Source organism: Eutrigla gurnardus (genome assembly GCF_963514095.1).
Source record: "Eutrigla gurnardus genome assembly, chromosome: 1".
NCBI lineage: Eukaryota > Metazoa > Chordata > Actinopteri > Perciformes > Triglidae > Eutrigla > Eutrigla gurnardus.
In genome coordinates this window covers 27,308,834-27,331,114 of record NC_139915.1, presented here as the reverse complement: position 1 = coordinate 27,331,114, position 22,281 = coordinate 27,308,834, and the positions used below count along the sequence as shown (strand labels likewise).

Genomic DNA, 22,281 nt, shown 5'->3' with positions numbered 1-22,281 from the left:
CAGGGAACAGAGCTGACTCAGGTGTTACCATGGGAACCAGAGCCAGGTTTACTTGACAAAAAGGGAGTCGGGTTTTAACATTTCATAGAAACACAACATATATGTGCCTCAGCTTAATTATATCCGACAGATTACATTCTTTAATTTACTTTATGATGGGCAGGTGCACACACACACACACACACACACACACACACACACACACACACACACACACACACACACACACACACATAAACATTTACATAAAAGAAGACTGATGTCATGTGATCACTGTGCATATGTTCTTCCAAAGACAGAGTGGTGATGGCGCTGTTGCAGTGGACATGGCTTTGAGAGCATTTCTTTAACTCTCTTAAAGGTTTGTGTTCTTATCGTGTCTTCTTCTTATTTTTTTTAGGCACCCAAAAAAAAGCTGAACACTTTTAAATATAAATTCCACGTTCAGATGTATAACTTAAGTTTGAATAATAGAATTTAACAAGCAATGGAGTGGAAATATGATAGATATATGTTTTCAGAAACAATCCTGTTCATTCCTATTTAAATGTAATCACTTTTGACCAGGTGCTAGATGATTACATTATGTGTCCCAATTACCCAGGTGAAAATGTATTCATTCAAACATTTGTTTGGCGCTATAAAAGACAAGACATTTGCAAATTCTTCCAACTTTATGGGCTCTTTGTGATGTGGTGGTGGAATTTAGCAATATATCAGTTTTTTCCAACCTATCTTTTGAGCAGCTCATAGAATGTTTAGGATACTATACATTTGACTCATCGGTCTATTAAATATAAAAGCTACAGAAAAAGCCAGTTAGCTTAGCATAAAGACTGGGAGCAGGGGGAAACAGTTAGCCTGGGTTTGTCCAAAGGTAAACCAGCACCTAACCGTTCCTATAAACCCTGAAAACATGCTTTAAATAGAAGACTACGTTTGTTTGCTCCGGGGTAGAAAACAGGCAAAGTGTTGCTCAAGCACTCGAGACTACCACAGAAACCTTCATTTAATACAAATACTTTATTGACATTGTGTGTATGGCACACTTTTCTTGATGGAATCGCTTAATCATGAGAACATAAACCGGGTTATTTTTTTCAAAGTTTATATTTGCAAAAAGACACTTAAAAACCGTAATGCATATGTAGAAGCAAAAGTGCATATTCTTGTTCCTTTTTTATTTTGTCCATATACACATTACACTATACATAAATAATGGCATGGTAAAAATGACTCAAGTATTTACATGTATAATATATTTTATATAATATATAAATTTTATATTAAATCTAGGTAGATTACAATTAGGATACCGGGTGCGGAAGCCTCATGTGAGTCCGTGAGTCCGTGTGCTATCTGTGGTTGTTGAGCAGCACCTCCAGCCAGCACGGACAGGAGGTGATGAACTGTCTGGAGTAGCAGGGGCCCCATCCTTTAGCGAAACTGATGCGAACACTGTGGGGGTCCCAGGGCCCCTCCTGGCACTCGGGCTTCACGCCGTTCTCTGCCATCCAGCTGGAGTGCTCGTAGTCGAACACCTTGAGGGAGAAGCCCGGCATCACCCTCTTCACGCTCAGCCCTCGAGCCCTGGGTGGGTCCAAAGTGGGTGAGTGGACGAACACCGGGTGCTGGCTGCGATTGTACAACCACACTCCGTCCGGCTCGCGGCTCAGCACGATGCCGTAGCCGATTTTACTGCGTATCTGCTGCACGCCGCTGCTGCTGCTGCCGCCGCCGCCTCCACTTCCATGGGTGGGGTGTCCGTGGAGACCCGACGTGCCGTGGCTGCCTGGGTCGTCCCGGCGGACATGGTAGGCGTTGGCGTGGAGCTGGCCCAGGCAGAGGCCTGTGCCCTGAGGTAGGTCATAGAAGATGTTGAGTGAGGGCTCGTGGGCCGGATAAAGGCGACCCACGCGCGTGCGCTGCTCCCAGTAGGCGACGCTGCACCAGTGAGAGCGGTGTCCGCCGGAGGTCGAGGAGCCGATGGAGGTACCAGTGTCTGAGGGGAAGAAGAGAGGGGGAAGGATTAAAAATCTGCAAGATTGCATCCAATAAGAAGACATATCACACTAGAATAAGGCTTTTATTTCTATTTTATAAAGTAAAAGAAAATAATTTCACTGCTTGATGAGCAAAATAAAGGAAAGACATAATCTCTGGCAGGAAGCTCTGCTCTCCAAGTCTCTGAACTCGTATTATACTGGAGGGAAAAGACGTCCCCTGTTTGCTGGTAGTAGAGTTGGGGTTGTGATCTAATGGCTGCAAAGGCCATCGCAGTATGAGATTGAGAGATAAAACAACACATGCACCGTTTCGTGCCAAATTCTTGTTTTACTCGGGCGGGGGCCGCAAATAACATCTGCAGCATTGCTTATCCTCATGCGACAATTTTTATCCATATAGTCGCTGAAAAATATCCAAATTAATGATATGAACGAATGAACCGACACGACTATGGGTCTACCTCACCTGAGGTAGGAAGCATAAAAGAATCACTCCCATTAAACCATTTAAGCATCCCGCACTCTTTTTCTTCACTCAGCTATTCGTGGTTTTCCTCCTTAAGCGGAATATTTTGGAAAAAGCGTCTCTCAACTGCCAACACTGAACAGCCCACTTCCTCCTCATCATGTCCCTCCGTAACACTCCTTCAGGTCCCGAGTTAAAGAGGAGCAGCAGAGAGGGGGATGGGGGGTGGGGGGGGGGGGAAGTGGAAAGCATTCAGCTCTCTGTCAACCTAGCGCAAGCCTGTGAACCCTTGACCCCCCAGCCTTCATGCTATCAGCTCACATTAACTCCCACACAGAGTGATGCCATTATTTTGCTCCAGAGACTCTATTGACACAGAGGATTTAAAGACCCATGTGCCTGTGGCCCCATTCCTTTCATATTCCCGCGGGCACCCCCTCTCCATCCACCACCAGGGGCCAGGATGGCCGCGGCCCTTCTCCCGTTAACAAGCTGCTTTTGGGTGAAACCGGGACCGAGATTAGGCTAGGTGTGTTATGTTTGCACAGCGGCCATTTTTTGTTTCGGGGAGGAGGGGGTGTAGAAGAGGCGGCGGTGGTACAAGAGGGGAAAGGGGGGGGGGGGAGAAGGAGATGTGTGTTTGTACGCAAACGCAACCACACACACATACACACACTAGATGATGAGATAGGGCCTCACACATGCACGTGTACACGCACACAAATTGAGCCTTCTGATCCAAACAGTATGACTATAACACACACACACACACACACACACACACACACACACACACACACACACACACACACACACACACACACACACACACACACAAAATTGCACTTCTCATCTGAGGCCCACGTGTGTCATTAGTGAATTCCAGGCTGGCAACTCCTGCGGTCTGGAGTTTTTACAGCTCTCCAATAAGAGAGCAGGCTGCTCAGCTAGCAGGATCTCTCTCTTTCTTTCACTCTATCTCTTTCTGACTCTCTCTCTCTCTCTCTCTCTCTCTCTCTCTCTCTCACAGACACACTCACACTCACACACATACACACTTTTACAAGCCGTGCTCTTCCCTGTAATAAGGCAACACAAACATGTCTGGGGAAACACAGGGAGACTTCACGAGCTCACGATCAAATTAATTCCCTAAAGAAGACATAAAACAAAACTGGGACTTTTTAGGGTTTTTTTCAGACATCGAACACTTTAATTTCCATCACATAATGAATGATGTCGCAGATAGCCTAGTGTTAAATGCTGGCTTTTAAGGTTCTAATTAAACCTCCACTGAATAGAAACCGTAAGTCAACAATATGATGCGATTCAGGTTTTTATGCACCAGATTTCGCCCAATACTTGCTTTATTATTCAGTTATTTTTTATCTTCTATTGAATTTGACTCTTTTTAAATCTTTTTATATTGTGTTGTATCTTTTGTAAAGCACTTTGAGTTTCTCCAAATATTGCATATTCATAGATTTAATTTACCGTTCACTTTTCACCACAGGATGCTTGTTTGAACTAAATTAGTGGATTACAAGTATAACTGTCGACTTACTTTATTTCTAGGTCTCTGTTTTCTGCCATATGTCCATTAAGGAACAAATGAATATGAATGAATGAATGGGATTTCACATTAAACATTTTCGCCGCCGTCTTCCGAAGACTGACTGATATGTTGTGAAGTCGAGACCACTCGATGGTGATTTCCGCCAGTGTTTGACAGTCATGTTTAATGTTTCTGGCACAGTCCTTAGTGTCATCACGCTCAGCCTGGCTATCATCCAACTTCAGGTATAATGAGCTTGTGTGAGAATGTTTGAGGGAGAAGGAGGAAGGAGCGGGTGGGCAGCCGAAACTTCTTCAATGGAATTTTAAAAGACGGGTTCAGACTGGAGGTTATCAGTATGTTTATGTTTGAGCGGAGGAAGTCGAGGAAAAAGAAAAGGAACCCCAGCGTGTGAGACTGTGTGAGTGTGCGTGTCTACATCTGTACGTGAGGGAGGGCTGGCAGCAATTACAGCGACCTGCAAGCATTTACGCCAACCACCATTTAACAGCTCTGTTTACCAATTAGATAAGTAGCCTTTGTTATTTCATTTCAAAATCACTGTCTCTTAGTGCCAATCTCATTGAAACGCCCCGGTGACGTTCGCAGCTGTATTTATCCGAGGCCTGAACAAAGGTGGGAGATAGGAGGAACATAAAACAAATATCTTCCTGTAATCAAATCACAAGTCACCGGCTGAATGTATGGACTAGTTATGTACTTTTTTTTGTTTTTTTGACTGATGAATGCAGTGGTAATCAGATTTCAGAGGTCAGACAGGCTGTTTCCTGCAGACTTCAAACAATGACGGTAACGCTCATCTTTCTTTTTTCATTTCCCCCTCTTGAAATGATATAGAAGAAATAGTTCCATACTTTGGGAAATACCCATATTGACTTTCTTGCTGAGACTTACCGGTAGATGCGAAGACTGACACCACTCTTATGCTTTTTGGCAAATGGAGCCAGAGGAAGCGGGTGGTTATTTGTGTCAGGTTGCATATCCGCATACAGTGGTTTATATGATACCTTAAGATGTAAATGTATACAGTCTTTTCAAAATAAACTTCCTTCTTCACAGCAAAAGAAAAAAATCTTGGTTTAGGCAACAAAAGTACCTTTTTAGGTTTAGGAACATATTGTGGTCTGGGTTCAAATAACTACAGAAGTAACTGACAAATAAATCAATGTTGACCTCTGGCTTCATGTGGGACAAGAACAACGGTCTCCTGGGTGAAAGTCTGGTGTTTTGTGACGATTTTGCCACTCTTTACACTTCCTGGTTCACCATTATGGATGACATACCTGAATTTAATATGATGTATATATGCATTACTTTAGGTACAGCTGCAAACAGTGTATGAGCATAGCTTAGCTTAGCATAAAGACTGGAAACGGGGAAACAGCGAGCCTGTCTCACGGTAACAAAATGTGTGTAGCGCCATCTAAAGCCAACTAATTAACACGTTATTTATCTCATTAAGTCAACACACAATATGTGGTTTCATGGTGATTAATTGTTTGTGTGGTGTCTTCGCTTGTTGCCTGGCAACCTCATGGTAACGACTAGACTCCAGGAAGTCTTTGACCTTAACCCCAAAATGTCATCTTCACAATGTTTTGATTGCTGTGGTTTTTGTTCAAATTAAACAAACAAGGCACATCATGGTAATTATTGATGGTTAGAGATGCTGGTATGTGGATTATTACCTTAGGTTAAAGACTAGCTAGTCTTAATGCTAAGCTGAGCTAACTGGCTGTGGCTTTATACAGACAAATGAAAGAATTGATCTATTCTCATCTAATCATCAGCTTTGAAAACAAAAAGCATTATTTCCCAAACTGTCAACCTATAACTTCTCTGCTAGTCTGAGCAGTGGAGGCTTCCTCCTGCTCACTTAAAAGTTGTGGGGGGAAAAAAGGGGGAAATAGAGGAGAAAAAAGAAAAAAGAGTGAGACTGAGTGAAAGAGGGAGCGGGAAAATGAGAGGGAAAGAGAGAGAGAGAGAACCTGCCAAGCATAACCAGCATCCACGGAAAAAATGAAGAGAGAGAAAGAGACTGTGAGAAAGAGAGGGAGGGAGGGAGACCCCCATCTTTCATCCAGTGCCAAGGATTAGATTCCCCTCCAGTTATTAGACTCTTCCACTGTGCTGAGAGAAGTGGGTGGGTTGGGGAGAGGGAGGGGGCGGAGGGGGGGGGGGCAGAGGGGAGGATAGAATTCAGCTACTGACCATTGTCGGCTGCCTCTAAGATGCTTTGTTTTGATTCGACTTCCTCAAATTTCCTCCATAAGCTCGAAAAAGTAGAGATAAAATAAGGGGGGGGGGGGGCGCAGGGGGGTGAAAAAAAAAGAAAACACCCCTCAAAATAGCTACAAATGGTAGGTTCTGTGTTGTTTGAGACAACTATCATTACAGGCAACTTCAATCCAGCAAGCCACATTTAAGCTGGCGTCTCGACTATCTCTGCCATCAGAGGGCTGTTATCGCCAGACATGGGCTTTACAGACCAACACAACGGGGCTCCTGCTCACAAACACATACAAACACACATTCTTCCCCACACACACACACACACACACACACACACACACACACACACACACACACACACACACACACACACACTCTTTCCTTCTCGCTCTCTTTCCATTGTAAAGTAGATCTTGTGATGCAGCCGTCTGCGCTGTTCAACTAGACATCTTTCTCCGCATCTACAACACAATTCTACTAACCCCCGATCCATTATTTCATGCAAACGGACGACCGCATTCCTGGAACCTGCAGGTCAACCGAGCCACAGGAAAGTAGCTGTGGCGTCCCTGTGCAATTCCTAGGAAGACGTGTTCGGAGGTAGGAAAGCTCCTCCAAGAGGAAGAGAGAAAGTAGACCAGTTTCCTGCATTTTCTGCTGCTACTTCCAATTGCCAGACAAGCTAAGCCAAGGAATGTCTCGGCTTTTTGCATACATCATCGCATGTATGCGCCTGGATAAACTCTGCTGTCACGTCTTGTATCATCCACCAACGTTTGTGTCGCCACTGTGGATATAAAAACACTGCCTCATTGTTTTCACTTCAGTTGCACGATCCCAGTTAGTAAATATATCGTTTCCTGGTGGTTGAGAGGTTAATACTGGTGTTCCTGTATCAAACAGAGGCAAAAACACCATACGAACCATAAAAGAAATATGGATATGTTCCAATCCAGCATGTGCTATTGTTCAGACTTCACTTTGCCAGGTTCATAAATGTGTCAGTATGCACAAGCAGGATCTTTAGGCTTCAAATATCTCAAACTTTAGAGGCAAACGTAGAAAGAGAGAAATGAATCCAGCCAGCTAAATGTAGACATATGTAGATTTATGTTCTTGGTTCAGTTTCAACAAGTTTCTGCAGTGACGTATCATTTACATCCAATCAGGAGCTCCTCTTTTAGAAGGTACACGAGGGCCCGTTTGCATCGCTGCTTGTTCATATTGGGTTAGGGGCTCCGTTTAGTCTCTTTGCACAACGTGTCATAAGAGATTGTGAATTTGCAAGTTCCAAAAAAAAAAGAAAACCTGCAGCTAAATGCTTGAATAACAAACGCTGCTCTGATGCATAAAGTTGCTCTGAAATGTTAGCGTTCGAGAGCTAGCTAGCTCGTTTGTTAGCTTAATGAGAAGTTAAACTTTATTTCTTGGACGGGTGGACAAAACCAATGATGTGAAATTGAATGAATCTGAGTAAACATAGCTAACTGCGACTGTGTGCTGTTGTGAATCATCCGTGATCAGATTTAACTTTATTTCCAGTGCAACATTTGTCAAACTTAACCAGATAAACAAGAGGAGGGTGGGAACGAATTATAAATTAAAACCAAATGAAATTCTACTTCTACAGCACAACAAGGTGTCACAGCAGCTACAGAATATATGTTTGATAGATAGTATATTTATTTTTATCTGCACAGGCTGACTCTCTTCTCTGTTGTTGTTTGAGAGATTGCTTGATCAATTGCCTCTGCATTCCTGCTATTCCTGATGTAATCATGTTCATTCATACACAGTGGCGAGAGCAAACACATCAAAGTCAACATTTGCACAAGCATTGGCTTCACTGGATGGGGATGAGCTATTCGGTTCTTGATAAGGAGGCGGTGTCTCTGTAGCCGGTTTAGTACATGTGCTCACATCTTTTAAGAGTTACACGCACGCAGGTATCGGGACCCGGCGACAGAGACATGAATCGGGCTGCTCGTCATGGAGAACGATGGCATGTCGTCGCTTTAAGACTAACTGGCCTTAACTTCTGCAGAAAAGACTTAAAGAGAGGTGATTTTAATGTGAACAGAGACACAAAAGCCGACGCAGAGAAGCAGAGCTCTTTAGTTGACAGGTCTCCCCTCCCAACACATTCCTGGACAGGCCCTCTTCCTCGACACTTCCTCCCCCCGCTCAGCCAGTCACAAGGGTCAAGTTGACAAGTCTCTCATTGAGCCTCACGTGGTCTCCCACTATATGGCCTTCACTCCTCACAACATAATTACACACATTTATTGGTGGAATAGATCCGTTTGTTCCACTGTTGGAGGCGGAATTATGAAATTCCTTCTAAAACTTAATTTGGGAAAATTATCAGAATGAAACTCCAGTGTGGAACATAAAAAAAAAGGGAAAAGACTGTGAACCGACAACACAATGCACAATCACTATACATAACTCACACAGTCGAGGGGGGAGGACTGGGGCCTGCGATGATTTAGTTTGGTTACCTTCGAATAAGTTTAGAACAAGCATATTTTTCATTTGCCACAATATATTAAAATGTACTTTAATTTGGTAGCAAAGCCACACTCTGTGACGTACATACAATCCCCACATCAAGTTATTGTGGCTAATAGTTACCTATTTGCACATAGCATTAATTTAAATCCATTATTCACTCTCCTTTTAGCTCCGTTTTAGTCTCCAGCAACTGAACACTATGTTCACTAGCTAGTCTGTAACTTTGTCCGTCTGCCATTCCCTGCTGGTAGCGTGCAGTCACTTTATCAGAGCTTTGGGTTTGTTTGTTTTTTTGCAGAAAGCAGCTCCCTGGTCCAATGCTATGAGAGTTGACACAAAAATAATCAGCTGAAAGACGCCGTGGAAGAGAGAGGAACAGCAGAGTTGGATAATCTGCAGGCTCGCTTACCCCCTTTTACATGACACAACAATAAATATTGATTATTGCAGCTTCCCACATGAAACAATCCATCGTCTAGTCATCCAGAGAATTTAGCAATGTCAGAGAACTACTACACTCCCAGGTTTCACAGATGATTTTACAGCCAAACAAATAGCAATTACTATCTTTTGAAGAGATTAAATTAAAAGATTACAACTGACTGTAATCCAAGACGCACACCGGCCCGTTCTCAGTGCCAAAGGCGTCACATAATGAAGCTCGGTCAGCGGCCCTTGGCTCATTTAGCGTGTGAGCGTTTGTATGGGGACGCACCCAGCGGCTGCATTACAGGCAGAGAAACAGACATAAAGAGCGAGATAGTCCACGCAGGGCGGGCGGGCGAGCGAGAGTGGAGGTGGATGGGTCACACAAAAGGAAGACTTTCATCCAGCATCCTGCTGAGACATAACTAAAAGGTTGTGTTGGCTAACATCTAACTTCCTGTGAGGACGGAAGTTTATTTTGAAAGGACACTACGCACGTAACGAGCGTATATTAACACGACGTGACCGACACGTGCAAAAGTGACGCCAGAGGCTCCTGCGGAGCGTCATAGTTTGACGTTTGGAGCGCTGGAGCGAGAACGTGTCTGGCACACACACACACCAGTTATGTATAAATACACAAGTATACGGCCTTCCACTCCTTCCACCGAAGCCGTGGAGCAGTGAAGCTAAAACACAGTCGGCTACTGTATGTGTTTGTCAGGTTCCAATATCATGGGTGAATGCTCAGCACAAACACACGCACAATTGTTCTCACTAACAGCAGGCAGCTCCATCGCCTGAAAACTCCCGGAAAAATGTTTTCTTCGGGCCTCGACTCGGCAGTTGCAGTGGAGAGCTCGCGAGCGCAGGCGACAGTTTCCTACGTCTCGTGGAGTCAGAGAGCCTGTCGACATCTGCAAAGAATCTTTAGGTTCAGCAGCATGGCAGGATTCCATTAAAAGCCAAATTGCGGGTTGGCAAAAACTCTGAGGGAACAACGGAAAGCCACAGCCAGTCCTGTAATTTAAACCTTATTTTAAATTGTGATGGCTTGACAACATGGACTGAAAGAGAGAGAGAGGGAAGGGGGGGGGGGGTAGGAGTTACAAAGAGGGAGCAAAAAATGTGCGTACAACAAACAGTAGAGGCAGCAGAATTAACAGGAAGACAAAGTGCAGGAGAAATGGGAAGAAAAACGTGAGAGGAGAAAGGGGGATGGAAGGAGAAGAGGAGTAGACGGTCTGAACTTGGATTGGAGGATTCATTCTGATGCATAACACTTCCTAAATCCATGAACTTGGAAAGGTCAAGGGCTGTTGATTCAGTGTCACTCATAGTTACAAACATAAGGCAGCGTTGCATCTACCAAGACAGAATGTATGAAGGAAGTCCCTTAAAAGATGAAATAAAAGGTAGGAAAGTAAATGTTTGTGTGTCTGCTTCTTCCTTCTTGTTCCCCGTTGATATTGGATATCCTTTCCTGCTCAACCTCAGATACCCTGAAGTATTTCGGAGGCATGTTGACTGCTTCGGCGTATCCACGCAACGGCGTGTTTTATTTTTGAGGACTTTGAGGATTAAAGCGCCGGAGGTGACACGGCTCCCTCAGGCTTTTTACAGCATATTTGTAAGTGTGATAATTAAATGCAGATGAGAAATACGGCAGGCTGAACACCGACTTCTTCATTTCGTTCTAAATGCGGCGTCAAACAGCGGAGTAAACACGGAGCAATTAACTTTTTGTTTTTGTTTTTTTAAGTCAGGATTTGGCCAAACTAGGAGGCGCGAGGCTGTTTTATGATGGAATCGGAGATGCTGTGTGTCGTTTTATGAAGTGTAGTCGTGGTTAGTCTTCAACTGCCAAACATCATTTGTAATTCACACTGCGCTTTCTGCCAATATGCTGATTGAAGAACCTGAACATTTCTTTCATCTCGCCTCTACCCTCCAATTACCTTCGAGCATTTCTTATTTTAGTTTGTTGGCTACCTGACCATTTTGTGGTTAAAAACAGCAACAAAAGAGACAAACAAATTATGATACTTAAGGCAATATAGTAAGTAATATATCCAGTTTGTCATTTTGGAAAATCCTCAATCAAACTCACTCTACTACTGCTGTGATTTTTCAGATACTAACTCCGTCTCCTAGTAATTAACTTTATATGTGACTGAATTGTTTCCGCTGTGGTTACAAACATCGATCCACCGCTGGACTGGATGGACGCGCTGAGTAGGACTTTGACACCAGAAACCAGCGTTTGAGTCCCGTCTGTGGTCTGGTTAAGGCAACAAAATCAGTTTAACGCACAGTTAAATGACGATAATCGTGTTGTGTTTCATGATTTAAATCCCTGCAGTAGTTTGCATTAAGCCAGACCGCAAATTTCCTTAAAAATAGTTGGCCATTGCCCGAGCGTAGCCATAAAATATTTAATAATCTGGTTCACTATGAATGCACATCGCAACCAATCAAACGGTAACAAGATTTCCCCATCAAATGTTTCTGCGGATGCACATTAGCTGCATATAAATTTCATTTCTAGGGTTTTAATAACAGTGTTAACATTCTGGCAGCGGGACCAGAATGTGAAAATGAAAAGAACTTAAAAGAAAATGACCAAACCGGTAGAAAAGAGAGAGCTGTGCTCTGCGTCCTCGGCTGCGTCGCCTGCTTGTAAAGAGGAGGGAAAAAAAAAACGAGCCACGATGGAAAATATTTGAGGAAATGGCAAATGGTTAATGGGCCAGCACTTGATGTTGAATTCCATAGTCTAATGTGTCTCAGTCAGGCATAAGAGCAAGTGTTGTGCTCGTGCCAGCAAACGGGCTGCAGGTCCAGGTCACCGCGAGGACCCGGGCCAGGCTCAGACAAACACATTCCCACTGGTTTTTTGTCTTTGCAATGTTTTCAGTATTGATATGTGTTCTACAAATTTGCGCTCGTGCGAGTCGAATCTTAACATGAGAGCCCTCGGCGGATGATTTACAAAAACCGTGTCCAACTGTGTCAACCTGGGCTGACCTGGAAAGCTTCGCCCTTTCTGAAACAGCGGTCGCGCTCTTAAAACCGTCTCCAAGAATGTGGGCTCAGCTCCGCGTTTCTTAAGCATTAACGGCGATATGTTCAAACATGTATCAGATGTCACTCTCCGGAGCCAGACCCCCTTATTCCCCCCCCCTCCACCCTCTTTCACTCCGAGACCCTGCTCCCCCTCACCTTCCCAATTTCCCAACATTCCTGGGCCGTGCCCCATCAGTCAAAGGGCCAATTCATGGGGTTAATGCTGCAGCGAGTGCAGACAGGGCTTTGAGACAGGATGTTTGGCTGATACCTTGCTCTGCTTAAACAAACAAGCCACCAAAATATGATTACCGAGGGGCAGAGAGGGAGCAGTCTTCTTGTCTTACTTCAGTGCATCCAGGCCGTACTAATGTCCACTAAGTATCATTGCTTTACTTGTTTCCACATGTTGGAGAGCCGGAGTCTAATGACAACAAGATGGACAAATGTTTGACGAGCATGATGTCATATGATGTAGAAGCCGACAAGACGTTGTCTTTCTAGACTCTCGACCTCTTCAAAATAAAAAATGTTGGTTCATACATGTTTCCATGCCACGATCACACATCCTCTGAAATATCTGTGTAAACATGAAAAATAAGGAGAAAAGCTGGCGTGACTTAACTGATTATTGTATTGTTTAATTGGTGTTAATTGGGACGCAAACATCTATGACGTTTCCAAAACTTTCTGGGTTCATCTAATTTTTTCAAATATTCTCCAGGCCTGGGATTTGCTTTTTTCAAATTCCGTGATGTTTCCAGGTTTTTCCATGACCATACGAACCTGGTTATCTCGTTCCTTTTACGTGAATAGTTCAGTCTCACGTTGCGTTCATGTTCGCTGATTTCTGTTCGTAAAGAGTTTTTTTAACGTTTTTTAAGTGAGGCATCCCAGCAGCATTAACTTATTGCTTTAGCCGTCAACTTACAACGAGCCGTACAGCTGTGTCGGAGATGTGGGAGGTGATTCAGATGTCTGGAGCAACGTCACGGGATCATTTCACGTTAGTTACGATCTGGAAGTACAGCCGAGGCTGACAGGAGCTCATTGTGGGGGCTTTTCATATGTTCACTTTAAGTAGTGACCTGATGCACGGAAAGAGAAGCGAGTCCAAATAATGTCTATTTGGCGAAAAAGGTGACACAAATACGGTGTACAGACGACGTGAAGCTTCTAGTTTACATCAATTATCAAGATGGAAAAGGAGAACTTTGCCTCATTTACAGCTAATCAGGTGATTGCTGAATGTGTGTTTATACTGTGTGTGTGTGTGTGTGTCCTGAAGAACCCCTATGTGAGTTCTCTGAGACGATCTTATCATGGAGTCAGACAGAAATTCCTCCCTTTTTCCCTTGTGTGTCACACACACGCGCACACACACATGCATGCACACACACACACACACACACACACACACACACACACACACACACACACACACACACACACACACACACACACACAGGCATTAAGCAGATAAGCAGCTGAATGACACGTTTTGTTGGGAGTCACAGAGGGACAGTCTGAGTAGATATAAGCCTACGAAACTTCAAGTAGACGTTTCCCTTTTCAAAGCACTGCTGTTTGCTGCGGTTTGAAGGGAACGTTAACTGATCGAATGATAAAAGAGGCCAGGGCAAAGGTATGTATGGACCACACCCTGCTGCTGCAACTACCCCCCCACTTAAAGCTCGGGTACATAGCTTCTATAAAAGGAATTAAAAGAAAGTTGCTAGAGCACATGTTCAATGCTTGCATTTGTTCTAAAGAAAACATCACAGGCTTTAGATGATCACCTGCACACACACACAAAAAAGATTCATTCACCGTCATGAAAGATCTATCAAGTTTTCCTTTTCAAGCTACAGACAATTCTTTGATAGGAGCGTCGTGATGAGCTTGTTTCCTGCCGTAACTCCAAAGAGGAATCGTACAACCTGTTCGAGATAAAAAAGCTACATGCTGGATTCTTGGCCACGTCTGTTTAGTCTCTTTGCTACTCGTGCTGTTGGACTAGGCTCCCGCACTCGGCTCCAGCGTTCTGGTGTGGGGGGCAGGGGATGGAGACCACACACACACACACACACACACACACACACACACACACACACACACACACACACACACACACACACACACACACAGAAACACCCAAACACACAACATCTTTTAAGAAAATAGATCTATTTCCACTCCTCTCACCATGGGAGCCCTAAAATGACAACCTTGACTGAAAAGGCTTTGGGTATTTTTTTTTTTTTAAACAGAGCTTCCAATAACAACACTTTTGTCAGCTTAATGATATTGAGGCAGATTTGTTTGAACTCATACGTGTGCAACGAGGGATACAAGCAAGGACAGGAATAGTATTCATATAAAAAGCACATCTCAACTCAGCCATACAGCTACCATTGTGGACACTGAGGTCAGCTTTTCGTACCCTGGGGAGGGTTTTAGGTTCTAAAATTAAAAACGTACAAACCAAAGTGTGTTTTGTAATCTGATTTTTTGGGACCCGGTGGTTTAAATTTGACAACTTTAAGGCTAAAAATAAAGAGTTTTAATCCTGACTGTGTGGAGAGAAGCCTTTAAAATAGCATTTAGACCTTGGAGTTGGTAAATAAAATGCCCAGAAGGTGCATCGGCAGCACCTTGGTATTTCTAAAAATGCTAGCTGCAGCCCTGCCCATTAAACTTGGACAACATACACAACAACCCAAGAAATGACCTCAACTTTAAACCTCAGCTTTAACAGAAAACTACATTTTCGGGACCCAAAAAGTGTCATTGGAGTGCAGCTGATTGAACAGACGGCTCCGCGATGCTGCAACTAAACACTGAACAGACTTCGTAGGTGCCCGTTCACCTTTCAACAGCAGTCCACAAGCGAGCCCGGGGAGGCTCGATCAAGTGGGTTTGTGGGTTTCTTCTAACGCTACAAGGACCTCTCCACCCGACCCCAGCACGTAAACAAATAAAGCTCCAGTTTCATCATCTAGAGGGGGCTGTTTCCTGTCCAAACGCAGCCCCCGCCCCCCCCTCTTTCCACATAAGCACGCACACAAAACTCTACACCTCCGCCTCATCAGAGCTGCTCGGCTCCCCCGCCCCCAAAATGCCAGCCTCTTTCCACTGCTCAATTGCCAAGAGGAATGGAGGGATTTGAGGGAAGAAAGAGGGAAAGAGGGGGGATGGGTGGCTCGAGAGGCAAAGGGGATTGGGAGTATGCACAGGGATCTTATTGCAGCTTCATCCCAGTGAAATATTTTTGCTGTGGAGAAAGCACAGGGAGAAAAAAAGGGAGACAGAAAGGCTACACTGCTGTGGCATCTAGATAGCGAGAGACCCCCAGACCCCCACAGAGACCCCCATGCCTCTCTGACAATAGAGGCTTTATGCACTGGGGTTTTTGCTTGTCTTAACAGCTCTTTGAAAAAAAAAGGAAGGAAAGCACAACATAATAACACCAGTAAATATAATTTACCCTGTTATGTAAACACGCAGAGAGGATGCACGCGCACGTCCGTCAGTGCACGCACACTCCAGAAGTTGTTTTCGTTGTGCACGTAAACTTATGTGTGGGGAAAGTTCTTCAGGTGAACACAAATCAACGTCGCACCCCGCTGAAACACAACATCAGCCCTGGTCGTGATGCAAGTCACTCACCTGTGTAGTCTCTGGGCGAAATGTGAGGCGGACTGGGGGAGAGGGGGGGCACAGTTTCAGTGTTAGACCGGGTTGAGTCTGGGGGGGAAGAGGAGCAGAAACACACAGAAGAAGAGTGAGAACCTTCATTGGTTACAGCTTCTTAAATGTGAGGCGTTGTTGTTTTAAGTTGTATATAAGTATATATATTTTGAGGTTTTTAGACTATTTGGGAGAGGAAAACAACTATTTGGAGACCAGCTTTGAATTTCATGACGTTTTAAAGAATAAATAATGAAAATAAGTATTGGTTGCAAGCTTAATAGCTAGAGTTCCTTAGACTATAAACTCTACATGTCAGGCACATTGAAGGGAAGATGAGCACAGGTACAACTCAACTAACTTGTCTCTTTCAACACGGAGCAGCTTTTCAAATATAATCTGCGTTTCCAGTCTACATATACGAGGGTGACGACCGTTCTGTGTCATTTTGCCGGGTTTGCAATGTGGTCGCCATTTTCTCCAAACTCACCCAGTGGCTTGTGTTCATCTGAACGGGACAGAGAGTACGGAGGAGGAGGTGATTCTGGAAATGCAAACGAAAAAAAATAAGGGTAAGTTAGTGTGATTTCAATGCTAAATGATCAGCTATGAAACGACTGAAATAATCACATCTGTATTAGCTGCAGTATGAAACAATACAAAGAAAGAAACTCTCTTATAGGGCTCGTATATGCCAATGTCAAACGCTTACAATTTCATATTGTATTGATTATACAGGGAACTTATTGCAAACTTTGTCTTCTGTTCCGATCTATTCTAACAAATAAAATATGCCCCAAAGAAAAAAAAGGTTATCTTCCAGAAATAAAATGTCTAATAATTATCATTCAGGAACATTCCAGTACAAAAACGTAGCCCCATAATCTTATAATGGACGATAAATGGACTCCATCTGAATCACATAAGCAAACACAGCATTTCCTCTACAGGTAGACCATTAAACCACCTGTTTCTACAGCTAATGACTATGGACCTATACATACGTTCATCATTTAGATTAGTACCTTGCATCAACAGACCAGCTTTCCTTATACCCCAGGAGCTATTTGTGCTGAGTACATGATTGCATAACCGTAACCATATGTAGTCTTTCTTCTTAACTAATATGTATAATTCGACAAATCCAACATGCATTTCTGCATTTTCTTTTTTTAAAAACTGTATTTGACACTCGAATTTTTCAGTTTATATATATATATTCTTCACAGATTTCTCAGTAAAGACCTTTTCATTTCACACAGACTGCAAAGAGGACTTCTTCTGTGTGAAAGCAGCACTGTGAACTATAAGCAAACGCTGCTTGGGAGAGTCCCCTCGGTCCAAAGTGGACGTGGGTTTGTGGCTGCGGCCCCTTTAAGAGCAGAGCCAGTAATTGCCGGAGTCCTCAGTCAGTCAGATACCCAGCGAGTCAGTCTGGCGCCAGCACTATGCAAACTGTATATTATCGGCACTCCTTCACCTAAATAACAAGAGGAGGACCTCCTTGTCAAGAGAAGAGAGAGAGAAAAAAGGAGCTTAAGTGCAACTTGAGAGCGACCTTCAATTGGATGATGTGGGAAGTTTGGAGCAAATTTAAATAAATGTGTAATGTGTTTGGAATGTGCAGGAAATCACAGTAACGTTTCACCAAAGCAGAAGCCGGTTATGAACATGTTATAAAGTGCAGAGGAGAGAATGAGTGATGTTTTCAGCGTTGCGTTTTGCGCTTAAATACAATGGCAAAAAAAAAAAAAAAAAAAAAAAAAAGATGGCTCCATCAGCAACAGCTGAAGTGAACTTAATGGGGTTGCTCTTCTCGTGATTGTGACGTCGTTTGACACTTGGAGCAACAATAACAACCTTCTTCTTGAGGTGCAGGCTGCAGGCAAAATACACTATGACTGATTGAAAATTCTCCTTGATTTCATGCTGGACCATCAGTCTTTATGCTGCATAAAATCTAATTACATCCATGACGCACTTCACTTTTGGGGGTTTTACGTGATTTACGACATGACCAGGGGGTTCTTGAGAGAGTCCCCGAGGAGAGAGCCCCCCCATGAAGATGCTGGTCAATCTGGTGTTAAGGGGGCAGAATGACGTACATTTGATCATGTGCAAGTTGAAATGTCTCCTCTAGATGGAGGGCCCCTCTGGTTTAACGCACCCCCTTACCCCCCCTCCGAGGTCGATGTCCTTACCTGGCCCACATAAGCGGCTGTAGTGATAGGGGTTGCAGCACACCTTTGCGTCGTCCGCCGCGCCGAAGCTCTGGCAGTGGCTCAGCGTTTTGAGTCGCGCTGCGAGCGGCAGGTCGCTCCAGCGGTACACCTTGGACAGGAGACTCTGCGGGGAGACGTGGTGAGCGCCGAGCCGCAGCTCGCTGCTCGGCACCATGACGCACTCGCTGGGTATCCCCCCTTTGGTCTCCACGGCCTTCACCAAGGTATCCAGAGCTCGCTCTTTGAGTCTTTTCAAAAAAGCGTGAGCGGTGCTCGCCAGTTCCTCCTCCAGGCCCGCGCACCTCGCTGCGCACTGACCGGCGGCCCCTCCGTCTTTTCTCGGGGCCCAATACGCGCTCCGAGGTCTGAGATCCCATTCCCCAAACAAACAACACGTCACCGTCCTACTGTCGCCCTCCTGTACCCGCCGGCAGCCTCTGTGCTCCGGGGCGCACATGGCACCCCGGTCATCGTCGGGCTGCTCCTCTTCCTCCCTCTCCGCGCCCTCCGTCAGGTCTCCAGGCTCCCCCGTGAGTCCCGGAGCCGGGTCGGCGTGCGTCACCGACCGCTGCTCGCGTCTGTGGAGCTTCCCTGAGTGTCTGCCGCACGGACCGGTCCGCGCCCCCTCACCTCGTCTGCTTCCATCGCGCCCGTCGCTCTCGGTGACCAGACGGCTTCTCCAGAGTCGCCGTACAAGACCTGAGCGTCTCGACTTGAACATACGACAAACCTAGACAGTTTTGGATGCGCCGTGTCGGTCCCGTCCGGGTCTCGGGAGATGCCACATCGATTTACACTCGTCGCGCAAGACCGCGGGTTTGTTGTGCACGGTGCGCGCAACATGCGCAGCCGGTGGTCACCGTGTCCTGGCTCTCCCGCAGCATCAGAAAGTACGATTCAGTCATGCGTCGCGTAAAACATCGCCGTGCGTCCGGAGAAGGAGCGGGCTCCACGCAGACTCCGCTCACTGACCTGCTGCTGTCGCCAACTCAATTAAACCACAACTTGTGCCAGCCCTCTCGCAAAGCCTTCGGCTCCCCAACACCCCGGAGATCCCGCACACAATCCACAAACCATAGTTGGACCACTCCGGGCAGCAGGATCGGGTTTACACGAACAGACAAACAAAATCAGAAACATTAATCCAAAAAAAAAAAAAAAAGTTCTCCAGAGTTTCTCCTTGAGCTTCGCGAACCCCCTTGAACCGTAAAATCCTTCTTTCACCTTCCTCAAAAAAATAAATCCTCGCAACTCTGAAATGTCGACGGTTTGTGTCACCGCGTCTGAAGGGCAGTAATCCCGCTGCAGAGTCCCGGGTCGAAGCGGAGATGGTCGGGGACTCCGGAGCCAAACTCCGGGACGGATTCCGTGCTGAGAAGTTGTTTTAAGAGAGCTGGATTTACTCTCCACTCTTCCACTCCCCAGCGAGTCCCTATCGGACGCGCACACTCACGTACACACACAAACACACACACGCTGCTGCTGCTGCTGCACACACCAGAGTCAAGCACACAGAATAACACCGGGATCACTTGAGTGGGGGTTTCAAAATAAAAGCATTAATGGTGACCGTGTTTGCAAGGTTGTTGAAGAAAAGTGTCAACAATTAAAATAAAGAATAGTAATAATAGATTAGTAGATTAGAAATTGTTTGTTGCGTAATATCAAATAACATTTTCTGAAATGATTAAGGCTCACAGCATATGAAACTGCGAAACACAAAAATTATCATCATTATTATCTTGAAAACGTATATATGATAAGGTGAATATATCTATGTAAATGTGGGCAATTAAGGTTTTGCTTTAAAGAATACTTTGCTTAAATATTAATGTATTATTATTTTTTAAGTTGGAAACTTTTAGATTGCTCCCTTGCATGTGTACATATATTTATTTTTGTTTTTATGTTCAACTGATCTGCTGTATGGGATGAGATAGATAGACGTTGGAAGAGTCGCTCTTTATTCATTAAGCTGCACAATAGAGATTACTGAGAAAACAAATTTTCTAAAACATATGCTTTTATTTTGAAACCCGAATCACCAATCCTCTCATTCTCTCTCTCTCATTCTCTCTCTCTCTCTCTCTCTCTCTCTCTCTCTCTCTCTCTCTCTCTCTCTCTCTCTCTCTCTCTCTCTCTCTCTCTCTCTCTCTCTCTCCCTCTCTCTCTCTCGGGGCCCCAGAGGAAAGCTCTGGAGCCATTGGTTGATTCCCGCCATCATGTGCCAGTCTAGACACTTTGGCGGCTGGGAGCCGTACTGATTGTTGCGCAAACACGGTTGGTTTCAAGTTTCTTAACTCTTAAAGACGCAACATCCTACTCAGCTCTGCTCCAACAGGAGACGTCCTGCAGCGCGCAGATCACAGAGAAATTCACATTGATCCCGGAAAAGATAGATGATGATATACATAAAATAAAATAAATAAATAAATGCCATGTATGCAATGGAGTAGAAGTAGCACTGACGGTAAAAACTACTCTATAAGTACTGTATACGTCTGCACAGTTGAGAAGGACTGCAGTTTTTATTGTTTAACATTGAACTGCATTTATGTTTTATAAAAAATAATGCGTGCATTAATTAATTACAATATCAGTTTGATATTAGAGTCATAATAAAGGATGAAGACCATTCCAATCAGTGCCTTTCATATCTACATAGGTAGCAGGACATTAAATTGCAAATCCTGCTATATGGCAATGGCAGGACCCGCCCTACTCTCCCTCTGATTGGTTTAGGATTGAGATCCGGGTTAGGGGAAGATTATCAGGGTAAACCAGCCAGACGCTTTATAAAATGTCATAATATTGAGAGCGAGGTTTCTTCACAGAGTCCACTATGTTGCACCGCTATTGTCTAGCTCTAGCCAGAGCCTTTCACGTTATTGCGCAACCTGAAGGCCACCGTAGTCCTCTGACACGCTTGTGAAGTTGGTAATGTGAGATGGAGAGGGCAAAAAAACACGGTACTGCCATTTCCATGCTCCAGAAGCGGTGTTATTATGTTTAGGATGGCATTTCCACGGTTTTGCATTTGGCAGCTCATGTTACTCTTGAACAGGGAGGCATAAAGCGGAGGGATATTTAGCAATGACACTGCTGGATGCCATTAAATCTTACACTGTGCTTTTAAGCTACAAAACCCCCAATGGCGACAAAATAGTGGACTGCACACACAGTTTAGTAGAGTGACCTATTGAACATTACTAGCAAAGAGCACAGGGGGGTAAACAGGGGCTAGGGTATCCCCAAGTGGCATCACGCCAGTCCTCCCGCTGCCCGTCTCTCTGCTACCACCGCTCCAGTCTGGCATTTTAACAACTCTACAAACGCTGGTTGAAGTGGATGTTACGACAGTGGGATTAGCACGGTCTCCCTGGTGGGCCACCGTTCACACCTCATACCAGAAGAGTTAACCCTGCGTGTCGGTGGCATGTCCAGTTACAGTCCGTGTGCTGTTTATCAGGAGCCCGGACTCTGCTGCGGGGGTATGTGAGGGACGACAGGGCCGGCTGCAGACGTGGGAGTTAAGTTACATTGACGGGCGAGAGTCGAGGAAAAAAGAGGAGAACAGTGTGTGTGTGTGTGTGTGTGTGAGAGAGAGTAGGGGGTGCAGAGGGCACCTGTTTAAACTGTGTTTCCCTGTGTAACTCAATCAGAGGCAGGAGAGTGTTTTTTGAAAGAGCTGCAGAGTTGAATGTTTCAGTGGCTCGTGGTGTTGTTTCTGTGTTTTTCTGTGTATTAATACAAACAAACAGAATAGCCAGATGTGAGGTTATTACGTCAATGGTGTCAAACACATAAATCAAAGTGGGCGTAACATACACAGCCAGTAGTCAACCGTTAACACCAGAAGCTGCCAGTTTTAGTACCAGCTCAGGTGTGAAAAGAATGTCTGGATGTATTTTTATTGTACGACTACTTTCCATGCAGTACCTTAAAAGTAGGCCAGGAGAAATTAAAACTAAAAACAAAACAAACATATTGCCCTACGGTTAGACAAAAAGCATACATGACAAATAATGTAAAGTGGAAAACTATAAAATAATACCAGGAGCAATGATATCAAAGGCCAAACCC

The 22,281-nt window shown here is 44.7% G+C and overlaps 1 protein-coding gene across 1 annotated transcript; it reads right to left on the bottom strand.

Annotated features, from left to right (window-relative positions):
- Positions 1–1,004: 1,004 nt before the first annotated feature.
- Positions 1,005–19,642, bottom strand: LOC311017064 (mothers against decapentaplegic homolog 6-like). The gene is made up of 4 exons (XM_084015199.1): positions 18,178–19,642; positions 16,467–16,520; positions 15,956–16,033; positions 1,005–2,002 (listed from the first exon to the last, which is right to left on the bottom strand). The coding sequence occupies exons 1-4, from the start codon at positions 18,917–18,919 to the stop codon at positions 1,356–1,358; spliced, it is 1,521 nt and encodes a 506-aa protein (XP_083871325.1). The 5' UTR covers positions 18,920–19,642; the 3' UTR covers positions 1,005–1,355.
- Between the last annotated feature and the right edge of the window lie 2,639 nt (positions 19,643–22,281).